Raw genomic sequence first — 16,318 nt, forward strand, 5'->3', positions numbered from 1 at the left:
GTCTAATTGCCTCATGCCATGTGCGTCGAGCTGCATAAGAGGCTCCCACTATTTTTCATCACCTTTATATGAGTACTGTGGTGCCGCGGTTAGTGCTCCTGCCTCACAACTAGGAAGTCATGCGGTTGCATCTCACTCGAAGGAAAGTTTTCTGCTCAGTGGCATTTTTTTTATGACAAATAATCACCTTAAGTAGGGACTGCGTTACTGATCATATATGTGGCCACCACCTTTTTTTAAAATGATGCAAGTGGAAGCAGCTGCAGTCGGAAAACAGAAGCTGTTGGCAGACACAAGCAGACAGAATTGGGGGTTGGCGTACACACCTGACACAGGCTTGGGTTTGGTGATCGTCTGAGCTTCCGCGGCATGGTCATCCAAGCTGACAGCAGTCCCCACAACAGCCACCTGAGGGACGCACACACCAAAAGCAGACAATATTGTAAGTGACGCCAACAACTGTGACACACAAGGGAGAAGTGGCACACACACGGGGCTCCAAGCAATAAAGAGGCACACGTGAACTCATGACCAAAGAAAACTGCAGCACAGTCTTGTGATAGCCAGTGACATAACTGCCAAGGTTACACAGATACAGAACATGAAGTTGGCAGCAATGGCAGCAAGAAGCACATCTCTCTGTCATCTTAGAGCAAGATGCACAAGTTGCACTAGTCAGTTCCACCGCACTAGCATTTGACATCAGGCTAAAGACAGTGTAGCCACCGACAGTCCCCAATTTCACAAACACACCTCTACTCAGACCTCATTCTCAACTCCGACAGCCCAACTGATGCAGAGACTTTTTAACAACGCTCCTTGGAAATCTGAGTGACACGGTGTTTCATTAAAAACATGTCTCCAATGCACAACCTTCAAATAAATGCTGGGACTACCCAGTTACAATATTGTAGCTCAGATTTCCACAAGGAGCATTACCAAAGTGAGGATAGCACGTCATTCTTTACATTAACGATATTGTTAACATTGATCATATCGCCAAGTATATAATATATGCTGACGATACTAGCCTATTTTTTACCGGCTCGGATGTCGCTTGTTTATCTTTTCACACAAATGAAACACTTCATCGCATTCACTTGTGGGCTACAAATAATCAATTAAAGCTAAACATTAATAAAACCAAAGCACTTTTGTTTCATCCGTGAAACAAATTCTGCGAAATCCCACAACTACTGCTAAACGATTTCGAAAGAGAAGTTGTAGAAAGTTTCAAAACCCTTGGCGTGATTTTCTCCAATAATTTGTCCTGGGATGCTCACATCAATTACCTAACGAAAAAACTGTCCAAAGTAATCGGCCTCATGCATCGACATTGCTATACATTCCCTCTTTCTTCCATTCCCACAAGTGAAGCTCTAAGCTGTATTCTGCGTTCATAAAATGTTCAAGTGGCACACATTCCAAACCAGAAACTACGACAATCACTCGTCAATGTTAAGGACAAATTACCAAAAGAGAAATTCCCAGGTGTTGTGTACGTTGTCCCATGCGCGGATTGCGACTACGTGTACATTGGTGAAACTGGTGACTTTGAAAGGCGTCTTAAACAGCACAATTATGATGTCAAAAAAGAAAATGTGAAATCCAGTGCTTTGGCTGAGCATGCCGCTTCAAGTGGCCACACAATTGACTGGGGGAAGGCACGTGTCCTTGCCAGGGAAAAAGGGCTATCTCGACGCCTTTATCTTGAGTCGCTCATGATTCAGACTATGCCATACACTCTGAACAGGAGTGATGGCAATCTGCCGTCAGTGTATGCGCGCTGCCTGCGTCACGTGTTCAAGACTATTTAAGCGAGCTGCTCGAACACATTTTTTAAATTTTACATGTGAACAAGGCTCCCGTGTGGGAGCCGAAACGTCTTTTTTTTTTTAATCTTTATTTGGTCGGCGAAGTGCCTCGGGTTCTTGTTTACCTTTTAACCATGTTTCATCCCGACCAGACGGGCTTCCGTCAAACACTGAACTTCATTCCCTCTTTCTATTAACAATATTTTGTACAATGCTCTGTTTTCTTCTACACTAAACTATGGTGCGCTAGTTTGGGGAACAACAACTAAAGAAAATATAAAGAAACTTCTTTCACTTCAGAAGCGTGCAATACGCCTTGTTTTTAAAGCTCCTTACCTGAGTCACACACAGGACATGTTTAACAAGCTTAAGCTTGTAAACGCACAATCTCTATACAATTTCAGATTACTTCGACAACATAAACTGGAAACAAACAAGAAAAATAACCTTCTGAAATCACTGGCGAAGTTGCAAAAAAATTACCCTGCATACAACACACACTATCCCAAAACATGGAAAGTTGATAGATGCCGCACGACCTACGGTAAGCAAATGTTAAAGTACACATTACTGACCTTGTTAAATGAGTTGGCCAAAAATGGCACGGATATAGAATTGATCTCTTTCAGTCAGCTACGCAACATATATGTATAACTCTCCATTGTTCCATTTTTTGTTGAAACACTACTTGTACTTTCTGTACATTTTTTTCCTCGTTTTTGATCCAGTGAATTTCCCACGATGTTTCTGTATATTCATGGATTTTCTTTATGCACATATTTGCCTTTTCTTTGCATTGTTTTTGTGTTTTCTGTAGTTTTTGCACTTCCTGCAAGTTGATTTTCTCCTGTGTTTTTTGTATGGAATTGATGCCACTGTATCCCATGCTATGGTGCACGGACCCAGTCAAGCCTTTTCAGGCTTTTTGTCCGTGCTCCAAACATCTGACAGATGTTGAATAAAGCTGAATTTAAGGGGAAGCACTTGGGTTATTATCCCAAATTTGGAATGTGTGGTACATTGTCAGCAAGTAGCACCTCTGGTACTTTATATCCAGCAACTTTTCTTTAATACAACATTTTGTTTCATTAAGCACTGCATAACATTACAGTATGCTTACGTTTGTAACCACTACCCCTATGCCCACCCTCCTTACAAAATTTCTCCAACTCATGAGCTAGTGAAGCATGTAACCACAGAGCAGATGGTTATGTGCTTTCCACTCATTTCCATGTATATACGCTCTGCTTAGCAAAAATTTACAGAGGTCAACAACTGCCATTTCATTCACAATTCAATAGAACAAGCAGTACGCTACTGTGGAAAGTTGTTTTCATTTTTTTTTTTTTCAGCACTCGCATAACTGGGCATGAAGGCTGCTGACCACCAACAACACAGGCAGCCGCACTGTAATTATCACTGAACTCACATTTCTTAGTGTAGGCAATGAAGTAGAAAAGTGCAACTCCCCCACCTTGGTCTAGGCCAACACAGCCCACTAACGCCACTGCCTGTTCTCACTAGGCACACACATAACCCAAGCAATAGTAGTAGTGACAATCACAAGATAGTGCTGCAGGGCACTGCTAGACAAAAGTAGCAGCAACTGGTGGCAGTCCCTTCTGGTTTGTGCCAAGAGAAAACACATTTATTTGTGCATGCCCTATGAGTCACGTTACATTATGCGGCTGTGTGACATTAGGTGGCCAATTCGCGCGTTTGGAATATTTTAAGAAATAATTTGCTCCTCTACCTTTACATGAACAAACGGAGAAGAGCCCAGCTACTGCGAACACTATTATCGCCATATCAAAGCCATATTATATCAAAGGCCATGTCTCGGTTACGTGGTTTTTTTTTCGCATTCAACAAGTCACTATATCATTCTTGTGCATAAGAGAAGCTCACAAAGCTTACAAAGCACATCACTGACATCTCCTCACAGAATGGAGAGTGATGCATGTAAAGTGTATGTTGTCTACCAGCTCCTCTTGGCCCAAACCAGGGGCACACTGAAATGACCTTCTAGTCGCATAGCTCAGCATCAAGATAAAAGCCTTTCGCCACTTTTTCACGATCCAGGGGCTTTACTGCCAGCTATGTGTTCACATGTTCACATCAAGGCCATATGCCGCTCTAATCTACTTAGGACGATGAGCAAAACGTGAACAAGGTGAATGCAGGAGCCAACGTTTCGACAAGTGGACTTGTCTTCTTCAGACAAGTCCACTTGTCGAAACGTTGGCTCCTGCATTCACCTTGTTCACGTTTTGCTCATCGTCTTGAATTTCCATCTCCAGCATTCCCCATCTTTTCTCTAATCTACTTAGCGAGAAGAAAGGGGGTTAACCGAGGGGCCCGATTTTTGTTAGTCATATCATAAGAAGCCAACAAACACTGACACCAAGGACAACATAGGGGAAATTACTTGTGCTTGATAAATGAAATCTACTTGGGTGTTTTGTTATTGGGCCTATAAAAATTAATCAATTTGATCGACAGTTTTTCCACTTGTTAAACATTATCGGTGGATTTTTGCCATTAGCAATGCTATTGCACTGTCTGTAATAACGACTGAACTTCACCTATTTGTTACATTTGACTTTATTTGGCCGACTGGGGAGTGAGGAAAAATAAAACTTTGAGTGCAGTTATCACTGAATCTTCAGTGCTCCTAACACTTCCTCAATAAAACAACACAAAATATGTCCTTTGGTCGACTGAGCAACCTAATTTTTAAATGACAGCAGCAGTGAAGACATAGATTCTTCTGTCGGGCTGTCCAATTTTCCAGTCTAATGTCTATGCAGTTTTAACGATGTCTGAAACAATGGTAAATGTTCATGAGTGGGTTTTATTGTGATAATTATGTTCAACCGATATGAAGTGCAAGTTTATTGTACCTCTCAGGGTTTGTTTTTATCTATCAACATTTCGACGTCGTATGTACAAATTATAACGAGATATCCTTTTTATCATGTGGAGTTTTCACACAAATAAGAGCACGCAGTTTATTTCAGACCGACCTTCGACTGAACCTCGACTAACAGTCTAATCTCTTACATTTTGAACACCGCTTGTACAAGTGCCCTTATTAATTACTGTAAAATATTGTGCAACACTCCGCATTACTGTGCAGTACTATACAGGAACTGAACAAAGCGAGTAGGTACTCCAGCACCACTTGAATGCACACTAGACCAGCTTGCTTGCACAGATAAGCTGAGCAAATGCAAAAATCATGTATGAAGACACTTCTGCATGCTCCCTGACCTAACAACCATTGCTTCGAGAGCCTAAAAAATGCAGTAAATAATGAACCAGGTGCCTGCTGCAATGAGTAAAACAAACGTTTCCTGCACAATAGAAACTTCTCCAATTTCATATTTGCAAAGCCACTACTTTCCTGCATAGCACGGGCATCACTACGGCTAGCTTTGATGCCAATAAATCTGCGTAATAACTTTTTTTTTTAAGCATGGTCTGAATTACAAGTTCGGAACTAGCAGCAAGACGCATATATCACATTATTCACATTTTTTCTACTCTCAGTATTTGTACTAAAAATAGCAAATTATTACTTTCCTTCATGTTCCTTGAGATGCTTCTTTGAGGTTTCACATAAAAGTTGTCAAAAGCTGTCTGAACAACTATTACTGCTTTACATCCATTCAAAACACCAGTGATTAGGCTACACTTTTATGTATCACTGTAAACATTGTGACTGCTACGTCTTAAAATGAAACAATAGAACATGAAAGCACTGAAAATAAGCATATTTCTAGCAGTAGGGAAAGAGGTAAAGCTCTGTACTTCTATGTAATCACCCTCTGCAATGCAATAGTGTGTGCAATATGTGCAACAATGCAATATGTGCCGAGCAACAAAGTCAACATGCAGCCAATGCCATTTGTGAAATACTAATGGCTAATCTCACCTGCAGTTCATCTTGGTCAGGAAGCTCAATATGAAAGGTCAAGCTTGCCAAGCAACATGGAACCAATTTGCGAAGCTTTACAAAAAGACTCTGAAACGAAAAGAGAAAGTTAAACACTATGCTACCGCGAGACATGAATAACAGAGTACCGATTAAAATAAATCACACAAACTTCTCAAGCTTCTTCCTAAGCTTCATCAATTTCAGGCTAGCCAAGTATAGCTTATGTAACAGGACACTGTACAAGTAGAAAGCTAGAAAACACTAACTACACAAGAAGGGAAAAAACATTACAGCTTAAGATAGGTGCAATACTATTATCAGACAGAAGTTAAGAAGTTTAGGTTAGTTTTGATTCTAGCGTAACACATTTCATAAGAATACGAGACAAATAAACAAATATTAGCAGCATAAGATAGCTACAATCATTGTAAGATAATTGAGTTAGCCTTGGTAAATGTGACTCACAAGAAAGAACAGTGTCACAGTTATGCTGCTATACAGAGAAATGCAGTTCTAATTCGCCTAATGCTATACAAATATAGTTTAGCTAGTTCTTACTCGCAATAAAAGACGGCTTAAGCAGGTATTCTGATAGCAAAAACAGGTTGGGCTTTCTATGAAACCAATTAATATTACTGTTCATTAATTGCCCATGTGCACGGCAATGAAGTAAAAATTCCTTCATACTAGAGCATTAGCAATCTGCAAGTTATAAAATCAACTAGTGTACAGCACAATATGCCAATGGTATTAGTAAAATTTTGGCTTTCATTGTTGGCATACTACACAAAATAACATGGTAAAATCCTTGTTTGCACACAGCATCCTTACTTGAATAATATGGTCAAAGTGTTGGGACAATATTCGACTTGGATGAACACCAGGAAACAGCTTGGCTCGGTATGTTTGCATAAACAGCTACACACATATGAAAGAAGAAAAATTATAAGTTAGGTCACAGCTTGGTGCAAGAGGAGAATCATGCGCTGACCTGTCACCAAAAATTACAGTCTCAATACTGGGAAACAGATAAAGATGCTTCTTATGCAAAGCAAATGTTTAGAAACGCAATAAAAATGGTATTTGCACTACACAGAAACTTAAATATGAAGTGACTGGATGCAAGAAGTTGCCTAAGTGTAAGATCTGTTCAACTTCAATGTATTTGGCCTTCAGCAGTACAAATATTACAGTTGTACAAGTTTTGCTAAATACATCACATCAAGGTGCTGCAAAAGCAACTTCAAGTAGAATGCTAGTCAAACAGACATTCTGGAGCCTGGCATAGCCGGCAATCTAATATATATTGGAAAGCACGGTTATTTCAATTTTACAGACTCAATTGCACTCATCTGAAATGCAGCCTAGGCTCGCCTTATATCTTAAAGGTACACCAATATTAAGCCTAGCTATAGTGATAAATGCCAGCTGTGGAAAATCTCAGCACTTGTTCTGCACCAACAGATAACCTAGGTGCTGAAAAAAAAAGCACATCTCCCTTTGAAGACAGCTGATCTCCCCAAAAAACAAATCACAATATGTCACCTGCATTTAGGACACGCTGCACAAATCCCACACACTAGCAATCTTGGAACTCATGCCCTGACACATGCAAGTGCCCTCAAATAGTAAGAGGGCCACATAGAGAGGGTGCCGCACTCTCACAAATGCTGCCAACAAAGTATTGTAAAAAATTTGCCCGAGTGAATTATTATGCAGTAAAATCCAACCAAATTGGCCGAAGTGCTTCCTTTTTCATGGTCGAATGTATGCAGTTATATATATACAACTGTCTACCAATTAAATAAAATGGTAATCAGGCTCCTATTAAATATTTTTCACAGAGGCTGTGCCAATTTTGGTCTATGTTTACATAATTATCTTGGCTGTGAAAGCTCTGTTCTCAGGACTAATGACACTTAAGACATCTTCAGAGCACAATTCTGCTGCTTCAGCTCGATTTATTGCTTGCCTTTGATTTTCATTTAACCATTTAAGGACGAGAGATATAAATACACAAAAAATATGTTTATTTTCTTTCTAAATATGAAAAACACATCGAAAATTAGCACAATCAACAAAAACAAAACGTTTTTGCAGGAATTTTTTCAGCACTAGGGAGAAAACCCAAGTCAGGAAACTGGAAGTGGGCTTCACTCAAGCCACCTCAGGCTTCGATTTAATTTGTATAGACAGCTCTCATCATATGCGAACCATAGCTGGATGTCTCATTTGCTTCACATTACATGTGTTGCACCACTGCAGTCAGAAATCTTGCATCGGCCTGTCTCCTCTGACCTTGCAGACAGAGAGTCGTGTGTTGGCATTCAGTGTTGGCCAAAGACATTTAGCCATAAACTTTGTACTCAATACTGAAACGTGACAAGAAAAACATTTTTTTTTCTGGTCTGCTGCCTGTAGACAACAAAGGGTTAAGGGAGCAGCATTCACAAGCAAGTAAGCCTATTAGGATTGCAAATTGGGCAAGTTGGTACTAATCCATCTTTTACAGCCCCACTTTTTACATAGACTTCTGCCTTATGCGAATGCGAAGTGGCCTTTTTGGAAGGTTGACACATGGCACTACTAAAGGAATTTTTTATTTGAAGCTGTGCAGTCCAATTAAAACTCTCGGTATCTTATATATGATTGCAGGCTGTGTATGTGTAGGCATGGGTTGCAAGGAAGTGAAGTTGTGAGATATATAAATTGTTTACATGTATTAAATTCAGTTGATAGTCAGCATATGTCCAGTGTTCTTTCACGCGTCCAAGACAAAAGTGGTATTGCAGAAGCTGGACAAGTAAGCCCTAACAAAGCGTGGTTCTCAGGCGAAAATGAGCCAGCTTGTGCTATTCCTTCAGCTCCAAGTATAACTCAAGCATAACTAAGTGTACATGAAAAGAGACAATGGCTGTTTACTGCTGTCATGGAAAGATGCAGATACATAGCAGGAGGCCCACCTTAATGACAAAAGGCAAACAGGCATGTAGGAATGCTCACTTGTAGGTTGCAGCTAAAGCCATCCATGCCAGGCACAACCTCCGTGTTGCACATGGCAAACCCTTCAGGCATGTGCGGCTCTCTCAGAATACTCATAGCGTCCTCAGCATCATCCAGCTGCACATGTGTAAGAGGCAAGAGAATGTTCTAGTAATTGGCAACTACTGAGATTAACGGACCAGGAAGTTGCCGAACTGAGCACTTCGGCTAAGCAGGATGCTAAGACAAGAGTACAGCAAAACACAGAGTGACTAAAATGAGACGAAACATACAATTCTTATTGTGCTGCAAAACAGGCGTAAAGGCAGGGTAAATCAGGTCATAAATAAGCACCGATTCGTGGATTAGCATAACCTTATAGTGCTCTACCGGTATGTTCCTGCTACAGCACTGTTCTGCTAGTCAGATATGTCTAAGGTTTCTAAAAATAGCAAGAGAAAATAAAAATATGCGTCTCAGTGTCCACTGAAACAGTGACGGTAAGATGAACCCTTTCAGGTGCCAATTAATTATGTTGATTGAAAACTTACCTTTACTGCATTTATTGCATCTTCAGAATCATAAAAAGCATACAACTGCAGAATAGATTAAAAATTTTTAATTTTTTAGCACATTTTGTCAAGCTTACAGAATGCGTACTCTATGCAAAAGTTTACTACAGGAACTTTATATATGAGAACATTAACAATTTCATGTCTAGCAGGCTTGAAAAGTGCCAATCCAGGCACTTGAAAATTATGCTTGTTGCAACACACTGTGAAAAACAATGAAAGAAGTGAAGCCATTACATACAACAACATGCACCAAGCAAGAACATGCAGCTAACTTCCCACTCGTTTTACTAGAACATTTTGCAGACTTTATTAAAACTTGCAGCACAATTCTAATCAGAAGAGTTTCAAGATGTATGCAACACATTTTAAATATCATTATTTTGAATAAATATTTTGCTGTAGACGCACTAACTTGGCATACACAATTGTGTACACAGCACATGAAAGGGTTAAGCATGGAAAGCTTAGGCATGAAGAACAGCCCTCAAACACTAACTGCAACTGCAATAGCTTCGCATAAGGTGTTGCGAGCTGGAATCATTTATCAAGCACTTTAGTCTTCTGCACTATTAGCTTGTTGGTGACGTCACTCGTTCGGCCGTCATCACAATTCTTTTTCATAGTGTCACCAAATAGATAGCAGGTCGCCGTACCCTCACATTGTGACGTCACTCGTTCGGCCGTCATCAAAATTCTTTTTCTTAGTGCCACCAAATAGATAGCAGGTCACTGTACCCTCACGTTTTGTCCACTTCAGAATTCAGGGTTTTGCTCAGTAATGAAAATGTCTTGATCTCCTAAAGCAACCATGGCAATAATGCGAATATACTGGCTATTTCATCCTTTAAGTTTTCAGCCCGAAGGTCAATGTCAAAAAGCCATGGTAGAGATTCCTATGGCTTCTTCACATTTGCAGAATTATGCAGAAATTATAAAATTTTATGTTCTCAATTGCACATCTATAACTGTATGCTGGAATCATTACTGCTGCCTCACATGCCTGACACGCTCAGAACACAGCACTAGTCCATGTAGTCAGGAACATATGATGGCTCAGTTGCTGAACATAATTAACATAAAGGCTTCAATCCTGGTCTAAGGCATGAAGTTCCTTTTGCTCACACCATGATGTCTACAGATAGGTGAGATTACACAGCGATAGTTAAGACAAATCCTGCAAGAACTTGCCTTAAAACTGACTGTTGTCATGTACCCAGCAATAATGGCCATCTTTAGGACAAGCTGTTATGGTATTCCACCAAAGTACATACCAATAAACACTACTTGAATTCATAATAAGGGTGTGCAAAGTCTTAAACTTTCTAATCGAATCGAATATGAAAATTCAAGGTAAACAAGCACCAAATATTGAATCGAATATAGAATATTTTCTCATAGCTGAATAGACATCAAATATGAAGCTTGCGCAGAGTCCATATGGTAAAAAAAAAGAAAGAAAGAAAAAAATTAAGCCTATATACATTTACACATGCATGTAATACTGTTCACAATTGGGCGTGTAAATAACAGAGGAGCTTTCCAATGACAAATAACTGCTTTCAATCATCTAGGGCACCACGGAAATGACAGCAAAGAATCAAGGGAACTTCCTATTGCAAGATGCACATACAGTGTTGTGTATGCTGAAGCAGAAAAGTATGATATTACAGCACCACACATTGTTTTTAAAAGGACCCTGAAATGGTTTGGACAAATTTTGTAGACAGGTAAGGTATAGCTACTGCAAAACATTCGCGCCACAATTTAAAGCTTGCATGACATGACCTCACATGGTGTGAGGTCATGTCATCTACTTCTGGTGTCTTGGAGCCAGTGTGCGAAGCCTCTCCAACAACTTCGCTAGCGGCCTGGCCATCGATCCCCAGCAAGAGCTGTCCAAGTAGCATGCGTTGCCAGCATTCCATTGCTGTGCCGAGAGTGCCAATATTTCAGTAAATACAGGCAAACAGGGCATTTTGATGCATGGGCAGAGGCGTAAACTAATGCTCCTCCATGCTACTACTGCGGTGATGAAGGGGCTTCAGCATAAACGTGAGCAGCCTGAGTGGCCTACACGGTGCAGCCACCTGGTGGCGCAGGGCTTTACAAGCCTAACACAGAGCATATGGTCACATATCATGAAAAGGAACTGGCAGCATTTATTGAGAGCAGCTGGCTCCTGAAAAACGCATCGGTGGGACCCAGCTATTGAGTGGTGTGGGTAGTGCGCGCACTTCTTTCTTGTGCTCACCTGCCTTTTCTCGTGCACTGTGCCCACTATCGCAGGTGGCAATATTGCTGTCATCATCATCATCACCATCATCAGCCTACTTTTCAGTCCACTGCAGGATGAAAGCCTCCCCCTGCAATCTCCAATTACACCTGTCCTGCACTAGCCGATTCCAACTTGCGTCTGCAAATTTCCTAATTTCATCACCCCACCTAATTTTCTACCGTCCTCGACTACGCTTCACTTCCCTTGGCACCAAGTCTAACTCTAATGGTCCACCGGTTATCTACCCTACGCATTAAATGGCCTGCCCAGCTCCATTCTTTTTCTCTTAATGTCAACCAGAACATCAGCTATCTCCATTTGCTCTCCGATCCACACCACTCTCCTCCTGTAACTTAGCATTACGCCTAACATTTTTTGTTCCATCGCTCTTTGCACGGACCTTAACTTGTTCTCGAGCGTCTATACTGACCTCCAAGTTTCTGCCCCATATGTTAACACCAATAGAGTGCAATGATTGTACACTTTTCTTTTCAACCAACGACAGTGGTAAGCTCCCAGTCAGGATTTGGTAATACCTGCAATATGCCCTCCAACCCATTTTTATTCTTCTGTAAATTTTCTTCTCATGATCAGGGTCCTCTGTGAGTTATTGACCTAGATAAACATACTCCTGTATAGACTCTAGAGGCTGATTGGCAATCCTGAATTCATGTTCCCTTGCCAGGCTATTGAACATTAACTTTTGTCTTCTTGATATTAATTTTCAGCCCCACTCTTATACTTTGTTAGTTAAGGTCTCAATCGATCAATATTGCTGTAACCAAGTGTAAAAGATTTTAAACATTTAAAAAGACGTGTTCATGATTACACTCCTGCTGAAAATTTGCACCAGCAGCAAAGTAGAGTACACTTGGTTGCTGCTATATTAGCTCTACGTTTGTCTGGTTGAGCTCTGTGCCATCAGGTGGCTGCACTGTATAGGCCATTCACGTTTGCGCCTCTGCTCATCTGGCAAAACTCCCAGTGGCCAAGTCCGCTTGCGCATGCGTTTTGCGTTTACCTGTGAAGGGATGTACAAATAAACCCCTGTGCTTTTAGCTGTGCTTGGTGGTTCCACAGTTACTGGTGACCAGGACGCGATCAGTGACTGTGGAACCATCAAGCACAGTTAAGAGCACAGGGGTTTAGTTGTATGTCCCTTCAGTTGATCTATTCCATCATTTTCTAACTCCTCTTTCTCCTCTCTTAAGCCGCACCCCACTACTGGCTCATGTCTAAAACCAGTGACGCACCAGAAGAAGAAAAGTTTGCAATGCCTGAATACCGGTCAAGCTAAAACTCTATTGTGGTAGTAATCCTCTGGCATGAGTGACTGCCACAAACGTGTAAATGCTGGCACCGATTGGATACCGACAACCAGATGCGCTGCAGCCACTCTGCTCACATGTTACCTTAAATGGAGCACCTAAATGCGTTACTTAGTGATCAGAAGGACCTACCCTAATGACTCAGTACATTTGAACAATATTGTCAAAATCGTTTCAAGGGATGCAAACATAGTAAGGCTAGCCAAATAATAAATCTGTACAAATTCATACATAGGCTGTCTAAAAGCAAGCCACTCTTATTGAATGACTGAAAAGTACCAAGCAAAAGTTATCTATCCAGTGCAATCACTGAAGAAGTAATGCCCCTGCACAACAACCACATCTATCCTTCAGTGAATCACTTGAAACAATTTTAACATCCATCGTTCTGCGATTCTCGGGACTCCAATAAGTATTTATATCCCTTATAAAGTTCAAAAGAAATGAATATTGGAACTTCAAACGGTGAATTATTTGATCGAATACAAATTGAACAGAATGGACTATTTAATTTGCATTTTAAATTTATATTATTTGCACACCCTTAATTCATACACAACACAGGCCATATATCATGCATGTAATGAGTTTTGCCATATGGCAAGTCTTTGTGAAAAGAAAAAAACTATTGACTAACATTAACTGTAGTTATTTCATGCTATTAAATAAAGCTTTCATGCGCAGCTTAAAACAGTACAAGGCATTTTGGATTTCACGTCTATTTTGGCACCTCTTCACCTCTTCCATTAACTATTCAAAAGCTCAATAAAGCTTCACCTATCTTCTGCCTCTTAACTCAAAAGGTTACAGCAAAATTTATAACAGCTCTCAATTGAAAAACAAAACAGGTTACGCAAACTGAACGCTGTAACACAATCAGAATAAGAGAGCTTGCGCGCTGAAGTACATCTGCCAGAGTTGTAAGCTGTCTCTTTAGAAACAGCAGAAACTTCATGCCATTAGCCATGGAAAATGCACGAAATACGTACTTAAAATTGCTGTGAACAAGTCTTTCTAAAGAGGCATTCATCAATACTTGGCAAACTTTGTGCCTAGCTATTACTGTGAAGGACCAAGATCAGCATGAAGCATGAAACAATGACTGAGCTTTCTGGACAAATTTGTTTTATTTAAAACATTACTGTCAGTAGATGTGTATGTGCATGTCAACTGTGTATCACAACAATGTTCAACATGGTTGTAATTTGTTATGACAGCTATTATGTGATTGGTATGTGTAGACAACAAAAAGAAAGCCCTCGGGGCTTCTGCAATGCTAAGGCGAAAGATGATGACTGAACAGGAAGGCCGCACCTCCACAACGCAAGCATCGTATTTTGCTTGTTGGATTTTGTCACAAGTGACCCGCTCATCATCACTGGTATCCGAGTCACCGGTGGATTTTCCGTTCTGCTTCAATGCTGTTTGATCCTATGGGCATTTGTAATGAATAAACAGGTGTGAAAATACAAACACAGGCTATAAAGCATAAGTGAAGAAAAAGCATCACTTGCACCACAGCTGCCAACAATCCTGAATATTTCACAAATTTTATTAATTTTGGCTCGCTTTAAAATTTTACAAAAGTTGCATCAACCTTTACGAAAAGTACATTTGGCTTAAGAAAGCTTCATTCATCAGTCTCCGAACTTTCTGTTAGGAGTCTTCTGAAGGTAAAAGGATTAAAGAGCTAGTACCTTCCTTCAACAAACGTTGTACACAGAAGTTGCTGAAGCAGGCAAAATCAGCAAAAACAATGTCACTGAAAAACTAACTTAAACATAACATGTTGCTTGTAAAAGTTCTGTCGTTCCAAGTTTGCTGCCACCTGTGTGTTGCATCTGAAGGTAAATAATGGTTAATAAAATGCCTATATATTGACACGTGTACTTATCTTTATCTAGCGACCATGTTTCGCCGCCTAACAAATGTTATCGCACAGCGCAGGACACGCCTGCATGTAAAAGAAGTTTCTGAAATGTTATCGATGGTTCCGTCCGCTGTCTTTCACCGCAACTTGTGTAATCTGATTGCATGTATGCGCGACAATAGTGTAGAACTTTGTGGAAGACACGCGGGTCCCAGAGGTTAATCTGGAACATTCGATGACTGATCTATAAAAGCCGATGCGCTTGACCCGCTGATCAGATTTTCGACGATCGCCGACCGTGTTCGCCGCTATCGTTGTGTTATAAGTGTAGCCTGTTTTTGTGGGCACAGGTTCGCCCAATAAAAGTTAGTTTTGTCTTTCACAGTATTGCTACTGTGTTCTTCAACGTCACCACCACATGACAATATTCTATAAAACAGTTCTGCAGTGGACAAGCTTTAAAAAAAGTGCATGCTGTTCATGCTGTCTCCAAATGCTATCAGGAAAATTAATTTAGATACGATGCTAAATCTTGACCTTTATAATTTGAAAAATCAGTTGGCAGCATGGTGGCACAGTGGTGGCTTTGTTTTTGCCGTGTCTTGGTTACGAGCCATATCAATGGCAATCTGACTTGCTTGTCAAAACCGAAACTGATGACTACGTTTTCAAATTGATATTTCTTTGTTCCAAATTGCTTGAAATTTCCAAGAACTGAAATTCCATTTGAAGTGAATACTGAATAGCATAACATTTGATTAAATCTATGAAAACTTCAAATACTGTACAGACTCATGTGAGGGCCACAGCTATTATTTTTTTCACAATTTTGACGAGGTGCAGCCCTCGCACGGGACCAAACATTTTGGTCAATATGGTGCTGACTTAGTCGGCGACTTGCGCACACCTCGGATCCACAGATGTACTATTGCATCAGAGGTCAACACTCAGCTCTCACCCTAGCAGCGGCATGCAGGAGTATGCAAGCATGCGAAAATTCACCAATGCGTCCACGCAGCATCAGGGCACTGAACACGATTGCGTCTTCGTTTGAAATCCTTTCTTTTTTTCCAAATTTTGGGCTGCCAAGTTGGGGGTGTGGCTCTTACATATAAGTCTATGCAGTATTCGCCCAACCCTAACCCATACACAACCTCCATAACAGCAAAACACAATATGTGAGGAAATAATGCGCATGCACTGCTTTACTCGAGTAAAACAATTTCTAACCCTCGTTTGTTGTGGATGACTTTAGCACAAATGTCAACTTCAACAGTAAAAGAAAGAAAACAAGGATTGACTAAGCCTGGCTATCGCCAACATTTTCTTTTGCCATAAGAAACCTCAGCTTCTTCCAAGAAGTGGCTCATGACACGGGACACTGATGGCAGTACACGCTGTGCTCATCATTTTATTCCTATAAACTTATTCTCTCAAGGGGCTATGAGAAACAAAACACTCATGGCATAGCAGTTGGTGTCTACACTCTCACTGGATCTGGCTCAACAAACTGCTGAATCATTGTGCATGACAG

The 16,318-nt window shown here is 40.6% G+C and overlaps 1 protein-coding gene across 2 annotated transcripts in view; it reads right to left on the bottom strand.

The window, feature by feature from the left end:
• LOC142578898 (C2 domain-containing protein 5) overlaps positions 1–16,318 on the bottom strand; it is a 67,547-nt gene that overhangs the window by 8,917 nt on the left and 42,312 nt on the right. The window contains exons 22-26 of one of the 2 annotated variants that reach the window (XM_075688572.1): positions 14,229–14,345; positions 8,758–8,874; positions 6,586–6,672; positions 5,752–5,841; positions 327–408 (exon numbers count right to left, since the gene is read on the bottom strand). In XM_075688572.1, the coding sequence (XP_075544687.1) occupies positions 327–408; positions 5,752–5,841; positions 6,586–6,672; positions 8,758–8,874; positions 14,229–14,345 (493 nt within the window). The remainder of the gene's footprint in view (positions 1–326; positions 409–5,751; positions 5,842–6,585; positions 6,673–8,757; positions 8,875–14,228; positions 14,346–16,318) is intronic. The other variant, XM_075688573.1, reaches the window with a different exon arrangement.

Source organism: Dermacentor variabilis, chromosome 4 (assembly GCF_050947875.1).
Source record: "Dermacentor variabilis isolate Ectoservices chromosome 4, ASM5094787v1, whole genome shotgun sequence".
NCBI classification, from domain to species: Eukaryota; Metazoa; Arthropoda; class Arachnida; order Ixodida; family Ixodidae; genus Dermacentor; species Dermacentor variabilis.